At 48.5% G+C, this 22,500-nt stretch overlaps 2 protein-coding genes across 2 annotated transcripts in view; both read left to right on the top strand.

The window, feature by feature from the left end:
- Positions 1–9,855, top strand: part of grid2 (glutamate receptor, ionotropic, delta 2) — a gene marked incomplete at both ends in the record, with an annotated part of 557,550 nt that extends 547,695 nt beyond the window's left edge. The window contains 2 exon segments of the mRNA XM_080004041.1: positions 1–141; positions 9,385–9,855. The exon segment at positions 1–141 is cut by the window's left edge and continues 100 nt beyond it. Of these exon segments, the coding sequence (XP_079860167.1) occupies positions 1–141; positions 9,385–9,855 (612 nt within the window).
- Positions 9,856–17,969: 8,114 nt separating this feature from the next.
- On the top strand, positions 17,970–19,304 carry atoh1a (atonal bHLH transcription factor 1a; the record flags this gene model as incomplete). The annotated part of the gene is made up of 2 exons (XM_080004200.1): positions 17,970–18,195; positions 18,475–19,304. The coding sequence occupies 2 exons, from the start codon at positions 17,970–17,972 to the stop codon at positions 19,302–19,304; spliced, it is 1,056 nt and encodes a 351-aa protein (XP_079860326.1).
- Positions 19,305–22,500: the final 3,196 nt, after the last annotated feature.

Here is a 22,500-nt window from a genome sequence, read left to right as displayed (position 1 = left end):
CAGCGAGGCAGCGCCCTGGACATCCACAGCTTCGCCGGCGTGTTCTGCGTGCTGGCGGTCGGCGTGGTGCTCTCCTGCCTCATCGCCATGGTGGAGAGCTGGTGGTCACGGAGGAAAGGATCCAGGGTCCCCTCCAAGGAGGTACGGGAGGGGGGCAGGGGTGGAAGGGGGGATGAGGGGAAAAGGAGATGGGGCGGATTTAGGGGTCAAAATCACGTTGATCACTAAATACAGAGTGCTGAATGGGGGCGGTTTCGCAGACGGGGTTTAACCCAAATCAGGACTAAAATAATCCTATTTACAGTAGATTCATCCAGAATTAAAAACATGCCTTTCTCCGTGTGCTTAATTTAGGATGAATTAGTTCTAGACTAGGAAGTCCTGGACTGAGGTCATTGAGGACTGGTCAGCTACCTCTGTCCGGTCTCGGTGCCGGTCTTACTCCAGATAATCCATGCTGTCTGTTGTCAAGGGCGACCTGGAGGCCGCGCCCATTAATCCGAGGATGAACCTGCTCTGGCCGGGTTTAATTTAAGCCTTCACTTAGACCTAGATTCGCTCTGATCTTCCTTCTGGAAATCAGGTTGTTGTTTTTTTAACCAGGACCAGGTCAAGTCTGAGACAATTTTAAACCGAGAAAGGCCACTTCAGTTAGTCCAGGTTAAATGTGTGATTTAGCCTCAGATCAGGCCTCATCCGCGACACCGTACTGTATATCTTTAGACTTCTTTCAATGCAAAACTCTTATTTTGACTCCCAACAAGGTCTAGGGAGATGAGGGCGGCCGCGGAGAGCAGGTCCGGGGCTTTCGCGGCCGAGAGAAAAATCCTTCCAAATCCCTTTTCACGGCGCTACGAATGATAATGATGGGATGCGCGGGTTATTTTTCACAGCCTCCGGCGATCCAGGTGTGTCAACTCACGATGTTCTCCATATCCAGCAAAAAAGGACAAGTACGATCCCGCTCAGTTGGAGCGCTCGGGTTTTAGGTTTGACCGGTGATTCGGCCGGTCCCGCTGGTCACAGCGTGGGGGCACGCGAGGCAGCTCTGAGTTTAATGAAAGTATCAAATGGTGCGGAAAGATCCGTAAATAGATGAAATCTAACCCCTCCCGGTGCGATTCCCACGTACAGTACGTGTTGCTCCACAATGACAATAATAACAGGATATTTGATTTAATTTGAGATAGCGTTATCAGCCCCCCCCTTAATCCCATTATTTGAGACGCGCCCGACCGTTAAAACGCGACCCGAGCGCCCGCGCTCCGACTTGAAACCCGCGCGTGTGATGAAGTCATTCCTCCCTTTTCCACAATGCCAGACATTGTTTCTCTGATCTTAAACCGCCGCCTGCTTTATCCCACCCAGATGAGGCTGCGTTCCGAAGATTAGATCGGCGCTCGGTGGGCGCTCGGCGGCCCGTTTCCCGGGACGCGGGCGGATTAAGCGGTCACGTAAAACGCTTTCATGAAAAGCCGGAAAAAATCGCGGCAGAGCGCGGCCTCTCCGCCGTGCAAGTGACGCCGCTGATGAACTAAAAAGAGACGTAATTATCTGTGAAAAATTATATTTTTGCTTTTCCCCGGTTGATTATTTATATGTTTCTGACAAATTAGGCCGGGGGCACGGAGCTGCACCGAGTAATATTGCCGTCAAGCGTCTCAGCGATCAGAACTGCAGCAGCCTGAGACCGAATTTCCCCAGATAAAAATAAATAAATAAATAAATAAATAGTTAGGGAGAAGGTTCAATTATGATTAATTCAATTCCCGTTCGGAGCTTTATGGAACCAACTTATTGCCTGCAAAAGTTTGATAAATTAACCATAGAAACCCCCGGAAATGGGTTATTTTCCCGCGTTTTGAAGCGTGTGGCTGTCGGCGGCGGCGGGGGGTGGGGGTGATCAAAACACCCGACAAGAAACAGCTTTTCCAATTTTTCTAATCTCCAATTTCAAGCACCATAAAGAATGAAATAGACGAGATGGCGAAGGTAACCGTGACCTCGGCGGGGTGATTTTATGGCGGATCGGGGGGAGATTTAATGCTAAAGGACCGATAGCGCCGCGCGATTACGACGGCGTTTTTTTTTTGGGGGGGGGGGGGTTTTAGGAACAAGCCGCCCGCGGCACAGCGCAGCGGGAAGATGGAGCCTTCACAGAGCGGCCCCAGCCTCAGCTCGGCTCTCCGGCTCCCTCAGATGTCGTTGTTTTGGAATCTTGGGGATAGTTTCCCGTGAGGACAAACGAGATCGTCAAAATCGGGTTGATTTCTAAATACTGAGTAGGTTTCGATCTCTCCGGTGAAGGACTCTGATATCGACTCTTTGAATATCTGAATATTCTCCGAACCGAGCTCCTGGGATTTAAAAAAACAAACAAAATAACGGGGTTTTGTTTTCAGACGCGCGCTCTGCAGCGTCGCGTCCCGGGTTCGTCCTTGGCTGGTGTAATATTTTCGGGGGGGGGGGGTGTTTGTCGTCGCGAAAAAACTCGGGGCTGGGGCTTATTTTTCGGAAAATGAAAACAAAAGACAAGCCTCGGAAACGGGATCGGAGGGGAAGGCGTGTTTTCTAGATCCTCGACGCTCCGCCCCCGGGAACCCGCCCCGCGTCCTCGCGGATTCCCACGTTCCAGACTTCCCCCGGCAATTAAATCCGAAAAACCTTTTGATCAGCCGCGAATGACGTGTTCCTGAGCATCATTAGGTGAACACACACACACACACACACACACACAGACACACACACACACACACACACACACACACACAGAGGCACATGCCACGCACCCCCTGCCCTCAGCCCCCTGCTCAGCCAGCAGCTTTCATCTATCACTCAGACCAGTGGGCATGTCTGCTGCTGAGCGGCCACAAAGGAGCCAGACCCTCGTTTGAAAACCAACGCCATGTCCAGTGCGGTGCAGCTCCTCCAGGGAACAGCCCCCACCCCGCCCCCCACCCGCCATCTTCATTAGCCACTCGCAACCTCGGCCCCCGGCTGAGCGCAGGAGTGGGACGGTGGGGGGAGTGATACGTAGAGACGGCCGGCGATGCTCTTTGTAGATCTTCAAGGTTCCCCCCCCCCCACCCTCTCTCTCTCTCCCCCTCCCTCTCTCTCGCTGGCTCGCCCGCCCGCCCACCTGTCGAGGGACCGTTTCCAATGCAAGGGGAAATCATTGATCACGAAATGTCAGGAAGTCATCGATTAAAAACAAACCCAAAAAAAAGGACCTCTGGGTTGAGCAGCATTTTAATAAGATACTAAAAGTGCTTCGATACAGATCGCTAGGTGAGGTAGCCGGAACCCGGGGTGTGTTTGTGTATTTCGATTTTTCGATAGTTAAAAAGTCAATTTAAATGTGTAAAATGTATTTAAAAAGTATATTCAAATTTTGCTTACATATCAGCGGGAAGGCCGTTTTCATCAGCGGTGTTTACGCGTCGGTACGAAGGCTTGAATCCAAATAAACGCATCGTCTGAGGGAAAAAGAAATCTCAGCGCACGCTCAACTTCAAAAATGACTCGGCACCGAAGTCGCCGAGTGGAGCGGCCCCTCCCGCGTTTCCACGGTGATCAGTGGACGGACCCCCCGGACGCCGCCACAAAGGCCGGCTCAGCCAGGCGCGCTTGTTTTTGATACTTGACCCCTGACATCCATCCGCAATGTCATTGTCCAAAAAAGCTCAATTTAGATTGGTTCCAAAGTGCGCACCGGGCGCACGGAGCCGCCGAGCCGCCCTCTCTGAGGCCGAGGCAGCGTTTCAAATCCATGTTATGAATCCATGTTGGTGTTATGAGTGATCGATGCAACCATCATTTTGACTTTTTGAGCGTAATGCCGTGATTGCAATGAGGCGTAACCTGTTTGGCGACGCCCAAAAGGGAATAAAAGTTCGACTGTAAGGGTCCCTCCAGGTACCAAACCCCCCCCCCCCCTCTCCCCCGCTTCTCATGCCGGTCATCACGGGCTTGTGTAAATATGACGTACGCTTCAACCTGTGTGTGTGGAGTACGCGACGCCATGACAGTCATCAACCAGCGTCCCCCTCGGAGGGCTCCACATCCTCACACGCCACGTCGCTTTGGAATCCATGTTTTTTTTTTCGTTTTTTACCTCCATAATTCAAAATATTCTCAGTAACCTCCCTTGAGGCCTTATGGCAACACGCACGCACACACACACACACACGCACACACACGGGCACACGCACACGCACGCGCGCGCACACACACACATACACACACACACACATGCGCACACACACACATACACACACACATGCACACACACACACACACACACACACACACACACACACGCACACACACACACACACACGCATGCTTACTGTGCAAACTAATCAGTTCATCACATGAAGCTGTATTTGTGTTTCTGACTTTCTTCTACGTGCTAAAAACATGCATATCCATACGTTGTACAAACCTCAACATGCATACTGTTTGTCCCGACTCCACCGTGTTTCACTTGGGTTTCCGGCTTTGGCTGTGGGCTGGCATGCGGTGTGTGTGTGTGTGTGTGTGTGTGTGTGTGTGTGTGTGTGTGTGTGTGTGTGTGTGTGTGTGTGTGTGTTTTACCGCGTTGTGTTTATGTGTTTAGTGTTGTGGCGCGCCCCCCCCCCCCCCCCCCCCCCGGTGCCATCATAAAACCGGATTTTTCTCTGTAAATTCTGCGGTGAAGGGGAAACTGAATGGAATGCGTTTATCAATACGCGTAAGGACCGTTAGGACAAGCAGCTCATCACGCAGCATCCTGCTCCTCGCGGGCCAGAGATATTCAAAACAGAACCAATATCGCAAATGGGTGACGTAACGTTTCCCTCTCCATGGATTTTCCAGTGTTATCATTTGGTCATATCTTCCTTCCACTAGTGGAAGGCGTGTTTCTCGTTTGGTCTCTGCATGGGTGATGATGTCTGGCTAGGTTTTGTGAACTTTAAAATAAATGTATGTATGTATATATATATATATATATATCGGCTTGAAGGAAGGGGTCAGGGAGCCTCCAACACGGATTAGGAGCACGTCGACGTTCTGACATTTAGAGATTTCCGTTTTTTGGGGTTTTTTTGGGGGGTGCAATGAAAAAAAACTGTGTGAGGACCCCTCCCCCCCGTTGTAAAACCAGGCAGCTACATGGACTTCATGCTTTTACTCTTCTGGCTTGTAAATGTTCAAGTGCAGCACCTTAAGAACAAAGAAAGAGTTCTGTCGATGAAGGTAGTGAAATCCTTAAGTGTCCAATTTGAAAACGACAGTAAAAATCCTGTTTTAATTTCAAATGAAAGCCCCGGCCGTCGATGACCCCTGCCGTCCTGTCATTGGCAGAACTCTTCCCTGCACGGTGATGTTTGATCTATTACTTTTTTTTTTTTTTTTTTTTTTTTTTCCAGATTTAGAACGGGTAGAGCGGCCATTTTTAGCCCCTGTCCACACGTACACGGATTTTACAAAAGCTTGATTGGCAGTTCCAAAGACGCTGTTTCCGTGTGCACGGGAGGCCAAATAAAAAACGCAGAGAAAATGCTCCGTCTTCAAAACTAGACGGACAGGACCTTGATCTCCACAGTAACCGCCGGTCCTCCCAGAATGTCAACGTTTATTTATCTATTTTTTTTTTTTTTTTACCCAAAGTGCTCGGCCAATCTACGCGTTCTACCTCTGTCAAAAAAAAAAAACAACAATAATAACAATCTGTGTTGCTGCGGCTCAAAGCTGCTCATGTTGCCGTTTTTGTTTTGTTGTGTAGATAAGTACTCTGTGTTGAGGGGTGTAGCGGGACAGGGGGAGAGCTCTAGGAAATGCCGTTTAAACGTCTCCCCTCTCCAGGTACACACTGGCTGTGCGTGCTTCACCGTGCGCTGACTGACCGCAATGTCTCTCTTTCTTACTCACCCCCCACCCGTCTGTCAACCCCCTCTCTCTCCTCCGTCCTCCCATCTGCCTGATTTTGTTCCGCCTTCTCATCCCTTCCCTCCGCCGGTCCCTCCGTCCGGTCGGTCTGGTCTGTCCGTCCGTCCGTCTGCCCGTCTGTCTGTCTGTCTGTCTGTCTGTCTGTCTGTCTGTCTGTCTGTCTGGCCTTTTTTTTTTGTTTTATCTCAACATACAAATCTCATACACCCAAACAAACACCTGGATATAAAAATGTTCACTTCCCTTTATTTTACCCATATCTTTCTCACATTCACTTCCGATCACACTCTCTCTCTCTCTTTCTCTCTCTCTCTCTCCCTCTCTCTAACCCTAACCTACACACACACATGCGCGCACGCACGCGCACACACACACCAGGCGCAGGCAGATGGCCCGTCTGCCAGGCAAGCCGGTGACCCGTGCCCTCACCCCGCCAATGAACATCCCCTGGCCTTGGGCGGGCACACCCACACCCACACCCACGCCCAGAACCAGACATGCAACACCTCCGGTGTCACTGCCCCCAGCGCCACCCGCTACCAGCCCCCGACATGCTGCGACATCCCCTGCGCCCTGATTGTGCAGCACTCCTACGAGCCCAGCAACCCCTCCGAGCTCACTCCCAAAATGAGAATGACCACCTTCACCACCTCTCCTCCCACCCCAAGGTTATACATTCAATAGGGGCTCTTAACTGTCTTATACTAGGAGGCACGTTATGGTTTTTTTTTTAATGAGAATGTTGTCTTTGGCGTTCGTTATATACTAATGCTTTATGTTTAAAGTAATATAACTCTTATTAGGAGTTTTGCATGTACTTTAAATGCAGTGCAATCTGTGTGCAGTTTTGCCTTTTCGCCACTAGAGGGCTAATGCCTCTCTCTGCATTGCAAGTAGAGCAGCGTCCTCATGTTCTGCAGACTCTGAGGGGTTAGATCGATCAACAATTAAAGAATTGCATTTGCTTGATACACAATGCTTATGAGTAGCTTTTTAAAAAATAAGAAACTCGCGGGGACAAGGCCTTTACTCCCTAATAAAGGAGACGTTCTGTATGAAAGTCTTTAATCCAGCTCTGTTGGGATTTTGATGATCTAAAAATCATCGGGACAGTTTGTGTCTTTCGCTCACGGGCGCCCGTGCAAGGCCATTGTGCGCGTCCAGCTGGAAGACTACGCAAGCCTTTCACTGTCAATATAAATAATATCAAGAACCAAACTGCTCAGGTTGCCCCTTCTGAGTTGCACGCGGACCTTCCCCCCTTTTCCCGCCGCCGCCTCCTCCTCCTCCTCCTCCTCCTCCGCCTCCTCCTCTTGTCACCTATTTCGACACTTCCTATATGCATCGTCCCCTGCAATACCCCCTTCCCTGGGTACTATCCCCATGTTTCGACAAAGGACAGCACACCGGTGTCCACCTCCCCCTCCTTCTCTCAGTACCTTAGATGACCACCAGAGGGCAGCACTGGCCAACTTTTCTGCCCCTGAGCCACACATGGGGGGCCAGCCCCCTCCAACCTCCCCCGGCCCAGAGGACATGGTCAGTAAATGTGTCTGTACCCTCACGTGATGTGACCCCTCCAAGCCCCCGTACTACCCGAGCGATGCATCTTCTTGCCGTTTATTAGACGTGATTGTCAAATTCGGACCCCTCCCACTACTCTAACACCCCCCTCCAAAAAAGAGCGTTGATCACGTTGGGACCCCCTCAAACCCCGAGAGTCGACCCTTCCGAGTTACGTGTGTGGAAATGCAAAGCGCACCTCCCGCTCGTGCGCCCTTCTCCCCAACGACAACAACAACAACAAAAAAGGGCTCATTTTGGATGGATTTTCCTTTTTCCGCCCTTAAATCCTTCGGAGGAACGCTCGGAACCACCCACCGCACCCCGCACACCTCACCCGACCAGCCCTCATGCTCACCCCACAGCCATCCCTCCATAGTCTGAGCTTAACTTCCTCCACCGCCGCGCCGCCCCCGTCCAGTGCCAGCATGAGACGCGTCTCGCTGAGTGTTACCATCCTGTAGAGGCTATGCCCATAAGCGTTCCCATAGAGAAAATAAGATATATGAATAACATATATTATATCATATGTATGTGTTATGGTAGCAAAGTTTTGCTCAAGTTGTATAAGTAATAAGTCATAACATTATGGTGTTATAGTTTTAAGATGAACTATACTGTTATGGTTTTCACTATTTACCAATGACCGTGTAGCATTGGGTCATGGACGGGTCGACCCCTGTATTTTCTTCCACATTATTAATATATTAAGTGTATCACATTGGATGCGATGCCCGTGTTTTATGTTTTATGTTCACTTGAAAAGGAGACGTCAGTCTCAATGTGAACCTTCTAGCGTATAGCTCGTAGCCTATAAATTGGGTTGAACTTTGCCTTAGAGAATCTCCGTTTTAAAAGGGGAAATATATATATATATATATATATATATATATAAATCTCATTGAGCAATTATAAAAAATGTATAACCCTAGATTATTTTACCACTATACTGTATATGCTGCATGTTTAGAGCAATAAGAATGAATGGTAACACGTGCCTGCCCAGTAGACCTGGTGCTCTGGAACCACAGTCCCACTGCATGATGGCGTGTCGGGTCGTATCGCGAATGAGCTGCAACCCCCTGGTACACCATGTACAAGTGTGTGTGTGTGTGTGTGTGTGTGTGTGTGTGTGTGTGTGTGTGTGTTTTCTTTCTGTCAATATCCTGACTGCAGCTCAGTGTGCTTTTCTATTCCTCCCTCCTTCCCTCCCTCCCTCCCTCCCTCCCTTCTTCCTCCTTCCCTCCCTCCCGTCACGCCCACCCCCACCCCTCCAACCCCCATTTCCACTCATCACACACCTACGGTCGCGCTCCTTTCACCCTCACTTCGCCGTGGTAACCGTTTCCCTCCGCATCGCCTCCCTTTCAATCGCCCCCATCTTTTTTTTCCCCCCTCCAAATCGTATGACGTCTACGCTCGCTCGCCCTCCATTTTTTTATCGTGATTGCAATATTCTGTCTGGGTGGTTGGCATCCTCGCCGTTAAATACAAAACACTATTCCCATCATTCTTTGACATTGTCATTCCTCCGCCCCTCCTCATTACTCTTCCTCCTCCTCCTCCTCCTTACCCTCCCTCTACTCTTCCTCTCTTTTACCCAACAATTCTCTCCTCCCTCCTCCCACCTTTGTCCCCCAATAACCGACCATCTCCATCCTTCTCTTCCCTCTTCATGTTCCCAACCCTTCCCACAACTCCGCCCATCCCTCCCTTTCGTCTGTTGTCATCCCTCCCTCTCTTACGTGCGAACTACGTCCGGTCCCTCCCTTATTTCCCGCCATGCCTCCATCTCCCGCGTACTTCTTCTCCTTCCTCTTCTTTTTCCTCTTCTTCTTCTTTTTCTTCTTCTCCTCCTCCCCCGACCCGTTGTTCCCCCCGAAACTCCAGGACGATAAGGAGATCGACCTGGAGCACCTACACCGCCGGGTTAACAGCCTGTGCACTGAGGACGAAAGCCCCCACAAGCAGTTCTCCACCTCTTCCATCGATCTGACGCCACTGGACATGGACGCCTTGCCGGCGGCGCGCCAGGCCCTGGAGCAGATCAGCGACTTCCGCAACACCCACATCACCACCACCACCTTCATCCCCGAGCAGATCCAGACACTCAGCCGCAGCCTCTCCGCCAAAGCCGCCGCCGGGTTTGCCGCTGGCTTCGGGAGCGGCGGCGGCGGCGGGGGAGGGGGCGTCCTGCAGGACCACCGGACTGGCGGCGTGGGCCCCTTCAGGCAGAGGGCCCCCAACGGCGGCTTCTTCCGCAGCCCCATCAAGACAATGTCCTCCATCCCCTACCAACCCACAGGCCCGGGACCCAACTTCGGATACGGCAACGACCCGGACAGGGGCACTTCCATTTGAAGTGGCGGCTGGCCGGAGAAGAGGGTGAGGAGAGAGAGAAGAGGAGGAGGAGGAGGAGGAGGAGGTGTTTTGAGAAGGCCATTGAGTGATTGGAAACAAAACTACTGCTAAGTTTAAAAAAAAAAAAAATCTGAAGAAATATCGATCTGTGTACATAGAAAAACCCCTTTGTTTTTGGTTTCTGCTCGGATGTTTCGGGGTGGGGTGGGGTGGCTCGTGTGTTTTGTACGTTGAGGAGCAGGCGGAGATGGTCGTCCTGCTAACCAGCGGCCGAGGTGAGCGGTAGGGGGGCGGGGGGCGGTGTGATTTCAATCTTTGCTTTACCGTTGTCGTTTTTCGTGGTCGTTTTTGGGCGAGGACTTTAATTTGGGAGTATGCGTGAACAGGGTATGTGTGTGCGTGTGTGTGTTTTCTATTCTTTGTGTTTTCCGAGGACGCCCGATCGCGTCGCCACGACCTTCTGGAAGGCCTCGTCTTGCCGTCGGGACCCCCCCCCCCCCCCGGCGAGGGCGGGGACGCTTCCGTTTCTATGGAACTATGCGGAGGCCGTCGAAGGGGCCCGAACGGAGCGAGTCGAGGGCGGGGTGGGGCGGGGCGGGGCATATTTGTTAAAGGAATAAGCGCGTCCCATCAACATACTTTGGTTCCGCTTCCTGGGGAGACCCGTGGCCGACAGCGGCGCTCGCATGGAGTTGTGAAACCTTTTCCTCCGTCTTGCGCCCGGCTGTGCCGCGACCCCGGGGGCCCGGCCAGCTCTGGTGTTCTCTCTTTTTGGCGTCCTTCCGCCGCCAACGCCCGTGAATCCAAATGTGAATACCACTCCAAGGCCCCCCTCCCCCCCCCCCCGAGACTGTGACAAACTGTGGCCTGAATTTGACCAGAGAAACCCTTGAGCGGAACCGGAAACGGACGCGGTGTCACCGTGCGACGCCCCGGGGGAAAACTCCCGATCAGCGCAACGACGGAAAACGCTGTGAAAGCCAAGGTTTTTCTTTTTGTTCGGTGCATCAGCCTGAAACTATTTCTGCCATTTTGATGCATCGGCCCCGTGACGACTGCCCCTCCGAGACTGCCCCCCCGCTGCACTGTACCAGTGCCCACAGACCTGTACAAAGTGATTGTATCTAGCTCGGATCTTTCTCTCTCGCCGGTACCGCGCTGACCGCTTTCCAAGGCTGGAAAACTCCAATCACACTTCCAGAGAGACGGTGACAATGAAGATTGAAAAAAAAAATTAAATAAATAAATAATAATAATAATAATAATTTTAAAAAATAAACAAAAATTGTTGAAATAGAAAACACAGATAAAAGACGTGCTCAACGGACTTCGAAAAGCTGACGCTTATGTCTTTTATTGTTTGTTTGTTTTGGGGTTTTTATTTTTTGCTTTTGGTTTTGGTTTTTTGGAAAAAAACAAAAAAAAAATCTATATATATCGATTTTAATGCGTGGAATGTGTTTTTGGTCGGGAAGTACAAAAATAACACCGTTCTGAGCTGTTCTACTTGTTTTCTTTCTTTCTCTCTCTCTCTCTCCTCTCAGCTGACTTTTGAAAACTGCTAAAAAAAAAAAAACAAACAAACGAAAAAAAAAAAACCAAGAAAATAAGAAAAAGTGCTGTAGTCTTTCTCTGGTTTTGCATCGCCAGGTCATTCAAGGTTGTACCTTATTTTTATTTTTATTTTTTTCCCCTCGGTTGCGATTTTCTTTTTTGTTGCTGTTGTTGTTGTTGTTGTTGTTGTCGTCGTTTGTTTTGGTTTTGTTTTATCGAGCCCGCGGGGGCGGCCATGGCCTCGGAGGTTTGTTTTTTCTTTTTTTTTTGAAGAAGAAGAAGAAGAAAAAAACAAAGAAAAAACCACAAACAACAAAAAGGTTCCGTGCCCCCACGTCCAGTCGCGTCGTCGCGCTCCCGGCCCGATCGCGGAGCGCGAAGCGGTGAATCGAGGCGGTGGTTTTTACTTTTTTAACCCCACCGCCCCCCGGGGGGCGGTGGGGTTCGAGGGGAAGCCATCCGGCCGTCGCCGGTGCGAGCCTTACGTCGCCTCGCTTGAAACACCCTCCCCAGCCCCTCGTGTCGCCTGTCGAACCCCCGTCGCTCGCCATTGGAATTCGGTTTAGGATTAAAAATAAAATAGAATAAAAATTAAAAAAACAAGTTAAAGGAGGATGGACGGGCGTCGTCCCGGCGCCGCCCTCCGAGTTTTGGGGGCAAACAAAAAAAAAAAAAAAAAAACGCGACGCCGTTCCAATGGCTGCCTTTTTACGACACGAGTCCCAAATACACGTCTACTTCATATCTCTAATGTTAAGAAAGCTGTTTATAGAACTTGTTTTTAAAGTGCCAACGGAGTCAAAATGAGACCACTAAGGTGCATTTTGTGGGGGGTGGGGGGTGGGGGTGGGGGGGGGGGTAGTTCATTAGGAGCGGCGGCGAAACATTTCGTGGACCGGGGTCGGACTGGTGAAAATGAGCCAAACCTTTTTCACTAACACTGTATTAGTAATTGATAATGTTAGTCGTTTAGGGGCAAGTTTTCAGTTCGTTATCTTTAAGAACTAAAAAAAAAATACAAACAAACAAACAAACACAAAAAAAAAACAAAAAAAAAACCCGCAAAACGTCGTGCGTAGAGACTTAAAGCTGCATTCTTATAGGAATTATTTTGTTATGATAGGATACAGTATGGCAAACTGAATGACCAATAGGACACAGACAAACGTTATCAAAGTTTTATTTCGTATAAACGACGGAGACATTACTATTAAAAAAAGAAAAACTGTATATTTTACATGTCAATGCTATTTTTGTTTAACAAAAGGAAAAGAGTATATCATAAGCTTTAGTGTTAAGTTTAACTTCCACCTTTTGCCCTCTCCCCGCCACACCCCACACAAAGATGTGAACGAAAAGTCCCCCTTTCCCCCCTTTCCCATTCCATCCTGTGTGTGTTTTATGATTTGCTGGCTAAATAACAAAAAGTGGCAAGTTGATTAAAAAGATAGCATGCACAAACTTGCTCTTGCGCTATCCGTTAACATTTTTAATTTCCGACATAGAACATAAAGGATTTACTTGATAATTTTCAAAAACATATGATGTACAGTATTTAATATAGGCATATTTTGTTGTATGTGTTGCATATTATCCAAAAACTGAACAAACATGGGGCCCCTGTTACAAGTGGCAACGCTTTCTGTGTATAATTTGTCTAATAAACAGGTTTTCTACAGTGGGATGCTATTTGGTGTTTTTGCATATTGAACTAAGGCAGATTTAACAAGGAAATATTCACTTTAGCGTGTATCGCTCGGGTAAAGCGCGGGTCAACTCCCTGGTTGCCATGCAGTAGAATTCCAAAAGAGACACGTTATCCTTCTTTGGGTCAGATTAGATTAAATCACATGATGTCCTGCTACATTCAGGGTAAAGTTGTATTATAATCAACCATTTGTGACATCTATACTCCATGATGCACAAGGTGGTCATGACATGTAGGACCATGTAGTTGTAATCTCTCACTTTTTTTTTTATTTCTTTTTTTTTTTTTTTTACATATTTACTTGTATGTTTTGGTGTTTTTTTGTTTCCCCCCCCCCCCCCCTCACCTGGTGCAGTGGACAGAACCTTGACGTTCGGGGGGAGAAAAACAAATCTGCCCTTTCTCTCCGCCGGGAGGACGCTCAGCTTCGCCGCTCGTCCGCACTCGCCCGCACGCCCGCGTCCGCTTTGCGCGTGTCGAAAAACGAGGTTTCGGGTGACGCGGTGAAGCGGCGGCGTCACTGCCGTGAAGAACGCGTGCGGATGGAGACGCCCCCACCCCCCACCCACGCACACACACACACACACACACACACACACACACACACACACACACACAGTCTGACCCGAAGCTTCGCATCGAAACGCGAAGGCGGTAAGACTCCGCGCAGTGCGGACGTTCCTCCGCCCGGGGGACATTTCCGCGTCTCGCCGTCACCTTCCCCCTGTTGGAGCTCCGATGGCCTCCGGAAGTTCAAACATCAGCCCGATTTTTATGACCCCCCCCCCCTCGCTTTTCAATATCACTTCAAAGGCCCTGCGTGCTGCTGTTCACAGCTGGGTGCAGGACACGCATCCGAGTCCAAGGTCCAGAAATTCAGTGGAGCAGTGAGAATGGAGTTGCCCGTTTCCACCGCAGAGTGGCACCCAGTAGCCGCTTCGCTCTGTGGCCCCTCGGTGTCTTGAGATGTGCCCCCCCCCAACGTTTCTGTCCCAACAGCATGAAAAGCAACACTGTGACCCACAGCAAGGAAGGGGGGAAAAGTGCCCCGCGCACTGAAAATAGACGGAAAGTAGTGATTGCTTATTAGTCCCCAAACTCCACAAACATTTTCATGACAAGCCACCCTTTGGCAGACAAAGCTCTGGTTGAGGAACCCCCCTCCCCTACACACACACACACACACACACACACACACACACACACACACACACACACACACACACACACACACACACACACACACACACACACACACATTACATTTAACTCAAACGTGACTGACAAAAATGCACATTTCTGAACAATCGAGCAAATCCCACACCATAATTAGGAAGGTTAAACTTTATGCGGTTTTTTTTCCTGAAAGTGTGTATTATTTGTATATATATTTTTAATAAATTAAATAAATAAAACCAATAAAATATGAATGATTTAATAATTAATAACACAATTAATGTTTTCTTCTTAGGGGGACGGCATGGACCCCCAGTTTGGGGAACCCCAGTTATAGCCCAAATATTACAATTAATCAAGAGCAGATCAAGGGAAATCTAAAAACACGTGTTGCGTGTACACGCAACACGTGTTCTCCACCAATATAAATATACCGTTCTGTAACGATCCATTATCGCCCACTATGTCCACACCGAGCAGCCCACGCAGTTTCCCGGGAGACAGGAATGAGGAGCGGCAGCACGCAGACTCCTCTCGCGCGGTGCGGTGGAATGGAAGCCCCGCCACCCCACCCCACCTCCCCCCCACGGGGACACATCCCCCCCGGGCGTGACCAATGGAACACAGAGTCGCCATTGTCACCGCGACACTTTAATAATCGCGCGTTACAATATCCAACCTGTTGTCCGCGTCAGGAGCCCGGCCGGGCCCCGCTGCACGGGGGCGGGGGGTGGAGGTGGGGAGCGCCCGGCGCCAGACCTCCAGCCTGCAAGACGTCCCGATGATGAATACATGAATAAAAATTGAAAAGATTAATGTCGCCTTATTTTTTATGGAATTGTAGGGTTTTCTTTTCCTTTTTTTTTTTTTTTTTTGGTGGGGCGCTGATTGTCCCTGTGAACGCCTAAAAACAGTCAGTGGGAGTGTGTTTGGGGCATGGACCCTAACCCTCCTGGATGGAGATGGGGGACTTTTTTATCATTTCTTTTATAAATTCCATCACACTTCCGTTTCTCTTTGTCCGAACATGGGAACTAATCAACCAATCAAGGACAGAGACGAAATGTTTCATTAAATATGGAGATCGTCTATAAATTATTCAGACATTTTTTTTATACTACTATTATTATTATTTGTATATTTTTATGTGGAAAAAAAATCAACGATGCGTAGCAGACTTTATTTATTGTTATTTATTTATTCATTTCATTATTATTTTTTATTGAATTGCGGATAAACAGTACAGATTCAGAAATAGAACAAAGCACGATAAGTGGCATCAACAGATACAAGGACAAATCAGACCTTTGACAGGGATTTAATGCTTATAATTCATTCATTTGTGGGCCTAATTCATTTGATTCGTTTCGAACATTACAGGAGCGTTTTCAGCAATGTTTATATCCATGTTTAAAATTACTTTGGATTGCTTTAAGCAAAACGAAATGCCATATAACTAAATCATGATGGATATGATGGTGATGATGACGGTGATAATAATAATAATAATAATAAAAATAATAATAATAATAATAATAAATTATTATTATTATTATTATTATTATTAAAGGCACGCTGGCCTTTGGTTCCATAGTAAACACCTGTCGCGTGGACGTGTATCTTCGCAATTAGGCCGCGCACTTTTCCCTTGTAATTAACCCTTTGTGCGCAGATTGCCAGTTAGTTCCAAATTGTGCGTTTCAGTGAGCAGAGCTGCTTTGATCAGCGTCCTGTGCGACTATCTCTCTAACTGATCAACTATCTATCTCTGACCTATCCACTATCTTTATCTAAATAACCAATTATCTATCTCTGAATAATCAACTATCCATCTCTCAACTGATCAACTATCTATCTCCAACTGATCCCTCTTTTCCGTCTCGCATTCTCCATTGTAAACAAAAAATAAAAAAATACAGGAGAACTCCTGAATGTGTACGTTTATAATTCTACACCACCCCACACACACACACACACACACACACACACACACGCACACACACACACACACACACACACACACACACACACACACACACACACACACACACACACACACACACACACACACACACACACACACACACACACACACGCTTCGGAACCCAGCTCGTGTCGGCGGCCTGGACGCGAGCGGAGCCCCCTGCTCATGTTTCCCTTCCCCGCGTGGAGCGGCAGGGCGTTCCGTGGGCCGGATCAAAAGGTTCCAGGGCCGGTGCACAAAAGGGAGATGGAAACTGGATCCGCCCTCACGGTCTCGGTGTTCACAGGAAGGAGCCGCGAGCTCCTTTTCATTTTTCTTTTCCTTTCCACCCGAAAGTTCTTTTGGTCAAACTCTGTGTTTGGCTCCCAGCAACTTGGTGCACATGGGTGTTCCGTGCTTTTTAGGAGTAAATTAAAAAAAAAACAACAACAATACAAATGTCATTCCGTTCCAATAGTCATATATGCCGATATGCAAATATATGCATGCGTCCTGCGTGGATGATCCACACGATCACACGTTTCCTAAATCCCTAAATCCAGGTGGGAACGCACCCGAGGAGACGCATTGAGATCTGAGGCCACATTTGGGAGGTGGTCGGAGACCGATGTGTCCACATTAGTTAGTTCGTTTAGTGTGAACGCGCCTCGTTGAAGGAGCGCCTCATCAGATACCAAAAAATAATAATGTTATAATGTTTATAACAATAATGTAAATAATAATAATATTATTATTATTTATAATTTTAATAATAACAACAATAACAACAATAGTATTGTTTATAATAATAATGTTTATAATAATAATAATAATAATAATATTGTTTATAAAATAAATAATAATCTTATAATAATATTTATACTACTAGTACTACAACTACTACTACTCCTTCTAATAATAATAATAATAATAATAATAATGACAATATTAATGACAATAATCATTTATAAAATCCGGAGATTTGTGCAAAAGAAAAAAAAATCTAAAGAAAGTGGAGATTTGTTTTGCAGAATATCACACGCGTGTTTTTATTTGTATTCCGAGCCATGCACGCTCCCTGGATTCCTTGTATTTTATACCGAGACACCTTTTAGTGGCACCGATCCGTCTGGACCGGGTTCCGAGTCCAAAGTCCAGGGTCCAAGTCGCCGTGTCCGAACCGGGCCTTTCAGCAGGAGCGCACTGCGTGGTTGACTCCTCCACCCCACTCCGCGGCCGCTGCGCCCCTCGCGCCGTCCACGCTCCGCACCTCCGCCCCCCCCCCCCCCCCCCCCCCCGTACGCGCGTCCTGTGGGAGGGAGGGTCCTCTTACCGCCCACACCCCTTCGACACTCCTTAAACCGCGGCGTCCTTAGGAACCGCGAGTTGGCCGCAACCACCGCTCTCCCGGGTTTTGCCGTGGCCGCTCATTGGACGCGAACACGCGACCGGGGCGGGGAGGGGGGCGCCCAGGCGCGTGCCGCTTTTTAAACCGACCGCCGCACCTCGAGACATTAACAAGTCCCGCACGCGACAGGAAGCCACATCCACACGACGCAGGCACAACGGAAGCGTGTCTCCCAAATTTTTTTTTTTTTTTTTTTTTTTTTTTTTTTTTTTTAAATTATACCATCTTATTCGCTCGCCCTGTTTGGTTGGTTTTTCCCCCTTTCCTTTCCTTTCGTTTTGTTTTTATTTTTATTTTTTGGAGACATGGAGGTGCTGAGCATGGACGCGTGGAGCGCAGGTGCGCGGCTGGACACCGGCGTGGAGCAGCGCGACGAGTCCCGCTACGCGCCCCGTCTGGCGCTCGTGGACGGTGGCGGCGACCCACGCGCCTGGCTGGCGGCGGTGCAGCCGCCCGGCGCCCGCGCGGCACACGCCGCGTCCCCGGACTACCTGCTGCACTCCCCCTGCCCCAGCACCGGGTCCTACCACGGTGAGAGCACTGACCTTTATGTCGTAGACGCGTGGGGATGAAAAGTGACGTCCAACATCAACTGTATTTAAAGACAGTTATTGTAACGTAGGCCCGCGCAGTATTCCACATTCCTAAGTGGATGTTCCACCAACTCTCTCCTTTATTTGGTTAGTTGGCCTTGTGGTGTGATGTATTTTCTCATTTAGATGTTGTTATTTATTGTTCTTGTGTTTTTTTTGTTCTTAAACAATATGCCGGTTCAATGAAGTAACTTTTCTTTTCGTTCTCTCTTCGCAGAGAGTGGTTCGGACGCCTCCTCGGGCCTCCCCAGCCCGCACAGCTACCGGAAAACGGCCAAAAGCGCCCACCTGCCCTCGCTCAAAGTGCGGGACCTCTGTCGGCTGCAGGGCACGGCGGGCTCCCGCAGCCCCGGCGACGACGACGACGACGACGACCCGGAGGAGGACGACGACGACGACGACGACGGCGGCGCGCCGCGGCACCGCGCCGCGTGCGGCAGGCCGGCGAGCGGCGTGCAGAGGCAGAGGCGCGTGGCCGCCAACGCGCGCGAGCGGCGGCGGATGCACGGGCTGAACCACGCGTTCGACGAGCTGCGCAGCGTCATCCCGGCGTTCGACAACGACAAGAAGCTCTCCAAGTACGAGACGCTGCAGATGGCGCAGATCTACATCAACGCCCTGGCGGACCTCCTCAAGGGCCCCGCGACCGGCAACGGCGGCTCCGCCGGTTTGCCCAAGTGTGACGTCATACTTTCGTCGGAACAGTCGTCGGATAAGCCGTCCCAGGCCGGCGGCGCGAGCGGCTGCAGGAGGGCGGCGGCCGCCGCGTGCGTCGGTGCCGGCCTCCCGGCGCAGCTCGGCGGGATGCCCCTGCGCCCCGCGTTCGACGACGGGCCCTTTGCGGCCATGATGGAGGAGGCGATGTGCTTCTCCTCCCCCTCGCCCTCCTCTCCCACCGCTGCGGGCAGCTCGGTGGGGTCGGTCGGCACCGGGGGGAAGGATTCCCCGCGGAGCGACGGGGAGTTCTCTCCCCACTCGCAGTTCAGTGACTCGGATGAGATGCCCACGGAAGAGGAGCTCCACCACCACCACGCCGTGTCATTCTGAAACACCACCACCACCAACATGAATAATAATACCATGATGGCGCTTCATCATCATCCCGCGAAAACAAAACCATATTTGAAACCGTGTCAATTAGGCCTGCAGCATTTCTAAGCTGAGGGGAGTTTTTAGTTTATCCGTGAATTTTTTGTTTATTTTTTTTTATTATTATTTTCTAGTTTGTTTTATTTTGTCAACTCGATACATAACCTTAAGGTTGTGTTGTTGTTGTTTTTTTAATGTCAGATAGGCCCGATTCGGTTCTGCCAATAGATTAAACGCCTATAATTTCCCGTTTCCATGGAGACGTGGTTGCAAGACCCCTCTGCCACGACGCGTGCGGCACTGCCACGGGCATCCTCCCACGTCACTCCGACCAAAACCTTCCGCAAAATCCGCCTGTTGATGATTGCTGAAATTTGATTATGAGCTGAATACTTACGTGTTTTTGTTTGTTTGATTGTTTTTTTGTTGTTGTTTGTAGCGACTTAAGGCTCTGGTCTTGATTTCTGCTTCATTTGTATTAGTTTGTATAAATGATCGGTATGATTCGTTTTGCAACTTCTAAAGTTAATGACGTGCACTTTAAAATAGAGCCACGAGCCGGAGGCTCCAGGGCCGCGAGTCATGTTTTCACACCATGTAATAATATTTTGTTTGCTTGTGTAGGAATGCCAATTTGATTTAATTAGCCTATTTAATGTAGCCATCTTTTTGTCTAGCTTCTTTTTGTACTTTTTGTTTATTGTTCACTCAATTCCTATGGACCTGCGTGTCTTCTGCCTTTACTAAAACAGTAAAATGGACATATATTTATTGTTGATGCTTTTCATTAAAGTTGATTTTTTTTTTAAATAACTGAATAGAACATCCAAAAGCTAGTGTTTTGCCATTCATTGTTCATGTTTGTTTGATTTCGAGAATAAATAAGCGAATGAAAAGTTACATTTTTATTGACTCATTTGGTTTCTTGCAGTCGTATTCGATCACACCATAGAACATGAAAACTTTGGTTTGTACTCCGTTCCTCAATAGCCAAATATACATACAAAAATAAAAATGATAGTAGTAGAATGATGATGATAATAATAATAATAATAATAATAATAATAATAATAATAATAATAATAATAATAATAATAACAATAATAATAATAATAATAATAAAATCATCATCATCATCATCACCATTATCATCATCATCATCATCATAATTGTTCTTACAATCATTATTGTCAATCATTTATCATGATTGATATGATTTACACCCAACATATTCGATTTTTAATATATTTTTTTTATATATTATTATTGTTATTATTATTATTATTATTATTAACAACAATAGTAATTATGATGTTGATGGTGATGATTATTGAATTATGTGATGAGGTGATCCAAAATAAAAGGAGGCAGCTATAATTAACATACAATTAGCCTTGCAAGTCGTTATTTTTTTCCTTCCTTCCGTTCCCTTAAAAACGTTATCCTTCCTTGCCGGTGACATAAAATAATATAATCCCTGTCTGCAGAGTATTTGATGTCGGTCGTGGCCGACGTCCAATTTTTGGTGACTTAACTGAAGAGGCCTACACGGATTCTCACTCAACATTATGGGTTTTGCGTCTCTAGTAAAATGTCGCCGATCGTTTATAGCTTTAATAAAGTGGAGGGTGGAAAAAAAGTCTTCGAGGTTGAAGGTTCGTTTGAATGCCGCCCCCCTCCGCCCTCCTCCGCCCCACGCGGCTTTTATAATTTATGGTATTAAACGTAAAGGCCTCGACGAGGGAAAAAAAACAACAACCCAAAACGTCTCCAACACGCGCTCGCTCTCCATATGCCGCGGACGGGCGAGCCCCCGGTCCGCGAGCCAATGATTCATCACGTAAACGACCCGTGACAGGAAGAAGAAGAAGAGGATGAAAAAAAACCCACAGAATAAATTAAGTCATCGAACGCGCCTCCACCCACTCCACCCAAAACTTCGTCCGCGCCTGGAAAGTTTCCGTCCGTCCGTCCGTGCGGGCAGCTACCTCGGCGCGGTGCCGCTAATGAGGAGCGTGCGTTATTGTCCGCGGGCCCACGCGGACCACGTGGTACCGGGGGTGTCGGGTGGCCCGGCCGGAGCACGCGCTGTCAGCTGGCGAGCGCTCGTGGGTCCCCGCCGCGTCCCCGAGGACCGAACCCGAGAGACACACACACACACACACACACACACACACACACGCACGCACACCACTCTCTCTCTCTCTCTCCTTTCTTTTCGCTCTATCGCTCCTTTTGACCATTCAGCCCGCACGCGCGCACACGCGTACGCACGTTGTTCGGTGGATTCGGACGCACCTGCTCCGGGACTCAACACGCACGCACGCACGCACGCACGCACGCGTCGAAGGGCTGTTGTTTTTTTTGTTTGTTTTTTGGTTTTGTTTTTCCAAGCAGCCTATCTCACCGCTCATGCTTCGAACTATATGAGGCTGCTCAGATATCTCGTGGCAAAAAACCATAAGCGGGAATTATTTATGAAAGTTCTTCATCCCACCCCGCGGTTCCGCCAATCACGAGCCCGAGGCAGAGGATAATAGGGAATATAATGCGGGTGCTGTGTGTTCAATTATTTACCGGATTTATTGCAAGCCGTGGATATCAAGATATGGACAGGGAAGCCATCCGTGGGCAGTGACTCGGGTGACGGGCTGTGGACGGTGATCCGGCTCCCTGGCGTTGTTGATTTTGTTGTCGTCGTCGTCGTCGTCGTCGTTGTTGTTGTTGTTGTTGTTGTTGTTGTTGTTGGGCGCCACATTTTGTCATATCAGTTATCATATTATTCATATCATAAGCACACGCGACGAATTACTCGTGGCGTAACACTCACGCACCCCCGCCCCCCCCCCCCCCCCATCCAAAAGATGAGATAAGATGTGTTAAAAAAGACGAGGTGTAAAAAAAAAACAAGATTAAATTGGATCAGTTCATATTAAATAACAGTGCATTCGTTATTCAGTTTTCGTCCTATTTAATTCAATTTAATAAGCTCTATGTGGTGCAGCCAGGTTGGAGTGCCCACGAAGCCGATCTGGACACTTCTTCCAACGTGACTGTTTATGGGTGTTGTGTGTGAATTCCTGTCAACATTATAAACGAAATCTATTTAATTTGAAGTAAATTATAGGCATGACATTTGAAGTATTGCGAACTC

The sequence above is a fragment of the Zeus faber genome (assembly GCF_960531495.2).
Source record: "Zeus faber genome assembly, chromosome: 7".
NCBI lineage: Eukaryota > Metazoa > Chordata > Actinopteri > Zeiformes > Zeidae > Zeus > Zeus faber.
The sequence above is the reverse complement of the archived record's forward strand: the minus strand, read 5'-3'. Positions and strand labels throughout refer to the sequence as shown.